Raw genomic sequence first — 3,004 nt, 5'->3', positions numbered from 1 at the left:
CCCGCCGGGATGCGCACTGCGTGTTGCCGCTGGCGGGGTTTGAAGGGGCTGGGCGGGGGAGACGGTAAGCGGGGTGCCTATGAATTTGTTTAGTTGTTTGATTTCTGCGGGAGGCGTCCCACACTGCGGACTCTCCGTGCGGGTGCGTGTGGGTGTTTCTTCGGGCCGCGCACAACAGTCGCTGCTACCGCCGCCTTCTTTGCGGCTGCCGTCTTTTATGGGCGGCGGCGAGTGTGAGATCGTGCGGCCCACGCGTTCGCTAATGCGGCCTTCGTTTTTTGGATTGTCGCTGTTCTTTTCGGTGTGCCCAACTGTGGGCGAGGGTGGTGTTGTTTTTTTGTGTCGGTGTCTTTATTTGTTTTGTTTGTTTTTTTTCTTCACAACTTTCTCTCCCCAACACACTTGGAAGGAAATACAAGACACACTACTCGCTATTGTGCGCTTTGAGGGTTCTGCAGCCACCACCAGCAACACACACACACACCGACCACACACGCATATATAATATATACGCTCGAGTGTTGCTGCTGTCAAGTTTAGCCACCTACACAAACGCAATTGTCGAGGCCTGACCGGATCCAACCGGCGGAGGGAAGAGAGAGTGAGCAGCAGTCCATAATGTCGCGGCATCGTTTTTTCTCTGCGGCGCTGCTGCTTCTCTTCGCGCTGATATGCAGCAACAGCTGGGCCGTGCTTGCCGAGGCGAACGTGGTCAAACCGGACTCAGGAGCAGGAGGAGGCGGAGGAGGCTCTCCTGGAGGGACACCAGCTGCGTCTCAGAGGCCACCTGTCACTTCAGTTACCGTTCCATCCGTTGTTGAGGTGAATGGTGAGGTGGTCACCATCGCGCAAGCCAATCACGAGAATACAAAGGCGAATACAAAGAGAACGCTTCTGGCGAAGCTCGTTGAATCCACTGCATCGAGTGCGCTCTGGGCACTCCCCGACTCCGGTGAGAACTCAGTGATGCAAGATGCCATCAAGACGTCGGGGGGTGTCGTCAAGACGTCAGGAGGTGTCGTCAAGATGCCGGAGGACGTGGCGGAGGCGGATTTCTACAACCCCACGCCAGTTGTGAATGGCAGTAAAATTTACCTTCTGTTCCAGAGTGAGGGGGCTTCTGCGGGGGATGATGAAAATGCCATTCAGATGTACACTCGGCTCCTTGTTGGGGAAATTGAGAAGAAAGATCAGGAAAAGAAGACCATCACTTGGAAGGCTCCCACCTTTACGTCTGGGCACAGTCCAACGCTGGAGGAGAAATCGTTTCAGTTTTTTTCTGTCGGCGGTGGCGCGGGGATTGTGACGAAGAACGGCACGGTTGTATTTCCCGCAAAGGCAGTGACGAAGGGGAACAAAGAGGTCTCACTGATCATGTACTCAAGTGATCCGGAGAAGGATTGGAGGCTGTCGCAGGGGATGACAGCTGGGGACTGCGTGGATCCTGCCGTTGTGGAATGGGGGAGCGGGAGACTTTTGATGATGACTGCGTGTGGGGAGGGTCACCGCAAGGTGTACGAGTCGAGTAATATGGGGAAGACGTGGGCGGAGGCGCTCGGGACACTCTCGCGCGTGTGGGGCAACACACTTGAGCGTGACGGATCCGGCGGTCAAAGTGGCTTCATCACCGCGACGATTGAAGAAAGGGACGTGATGCTCGTTACCCTGCCGGTGACTTTGAAAGACAACGTAACCGATCAACTCCATCTTTGGCTCACCGACGCCGCCCACATTGTGGATGTTGGGCCGATATCCAACGCAAGTAAGCAGGCTGCCGGTAGTGCCCTACTGTTTAGGGGCAAGGAGGAGTTGATCTCCTTGCAGGAGCTGAGTTCTCGGGAAGGGGATGATGTGGGGATGTCTGAGGGCCTTTACCTTGCGAACCTGAAGGAGCAGCTGGAGCAGATAAAGAAGGTGGTGAAAACATGGAAGGAAGTGGATGCACGTGTCAAGCAGTTGTGCCTTCCAACGGAGGCTGATGCGGCTGCCTCTCCTGGCGCGGGCTGCAGCAACCCGGCGCCCACTGAAGGGCTGGTTGGGTATTTGGCCGGCTCTTTTGCAGAGGGCCAATGGAAGGACGAGTACCTCGGCGTGGACGCCACTGTGACGAGTGGAGAACTGGCAAGCCCGGAGGGGACTGGCAATGGGGGTGTGAGGTTCAAAGGGCGTGGCTCATGGGCGGAATGGCCGGTGAGCAAACAGGGGCAGAATCAGCGGTACCACTTTGCGAACTACAACTTCACTCTTATGGCGACGGTGATGATCCACGCGGTGCCGGAGGCGGCCAGCAGCCCAATTCCTCTGTTGGGTGTGAGGATGAACGACAGCACTGTGCTTTTGGGTCTGTCGTACACGAAGGAGAGGCAGTGGAGTGTGCTTTGCAGGGACGGAGAGAGATGCGATCGCACCAGCACGTGGGAGCTAAATAAAAAATACCACGTGAAGATCGTGCGGGAGGGCGACAGCCAGGGCTCCGTGTACGTTGACGGCCAGCGTGTGGGGAGTTCACAAGCAGCACTGCAGTGCAAAACAGAGCCGTGCACGATCTCACACTTCTACATTGGCGGGGACGGCGGCGTCACAGAAGAGACAGCGAGCAACGAGGGCCGTGTGACGGTGACGAACGTTCTGCTGTACAACCGCCCGTTGGGTGGCACGGAGATTAGTGCCCTTCACAAGAGAAAAGTTTCCATTCCAGCACAGGAAGATGCGAAACCACAAGGCGGGGGTTCTGTTCGGGTTCAAGAAACTTCCAGTAACCATGCGAGCGACACTTCACCCCAAACCGTGCCGGGGTCTGCGCTCTCGCCGACTCCTCACAAGGCCGTGGCCACGGAGCTGAGACCCTTGGAGAGGGAGATTGAGACTAAAATAGTGGCGCAACTGGAAGACAAACACGCGGATGGATGTGGCGGTGCGAAACAAGTGCTGCTGCCGCTGCTTCTGTTGGGCGTGTGGGCGTTTGCGGCACTGTGAGAAGTGTGCGGTCTCTGTGCGGGGCATT

At 56.8% G+C, this 3,004-nt stretch overlaps 1 protein-coding gene across 1 annotated transcript, besides 2 other annotated features; it reads left to right on the top strand.

The window, feature by feature from the left end:
* Window positions 1-329: 329 nt before the first annotated feature.
* Window positions 330-374: a sequence feature (A-rich).
* A 96-nt stretch (window positions 375-470) lies between these two features.
* Window positions 471-498: a microsatellite.
* A 120-nt stretch (window positions 499-618) lies between these two features.
* TraAM80_10049 (trans-sialidase) lies at window positions 619-2,976 on the top strand (the record flags this gene model as incomplete). Its single annotated transcript, XM_029386700.1, has 1 exon — window positions 619-2,976. One exon carries the CDS (start codon window positions 619-621, stop codon window positions 2,974-2,976), a length of 2,358 nt encoding a protein of 785 aa, XP_029233584.1.
* Between the last annotated feature and the right edge of the window lie 28 nt (window positions 2,977-3,004).

The sequence above is a fragment of the Trypanosoma rangeli genome, assembly GCF_003719475.1.
Source record: "Trypanosoma rangeli strain AM80 chromosome Unknown Tra_15.4_contig_00770, whole genome shotgun sequence".
Classification (NCBI taxonomy): domain Eukaryota; phylum Euglenozoa; class Kinetoplastea; order Trypanosomatida; family Trypanosomatidae; genus Trypanosoma; species Trypanosoma rangeli.
Note: the sequence above shows the minus strand (reverse complement) of the source record. Positions and strands in the feature narration are given on the sequence as shown.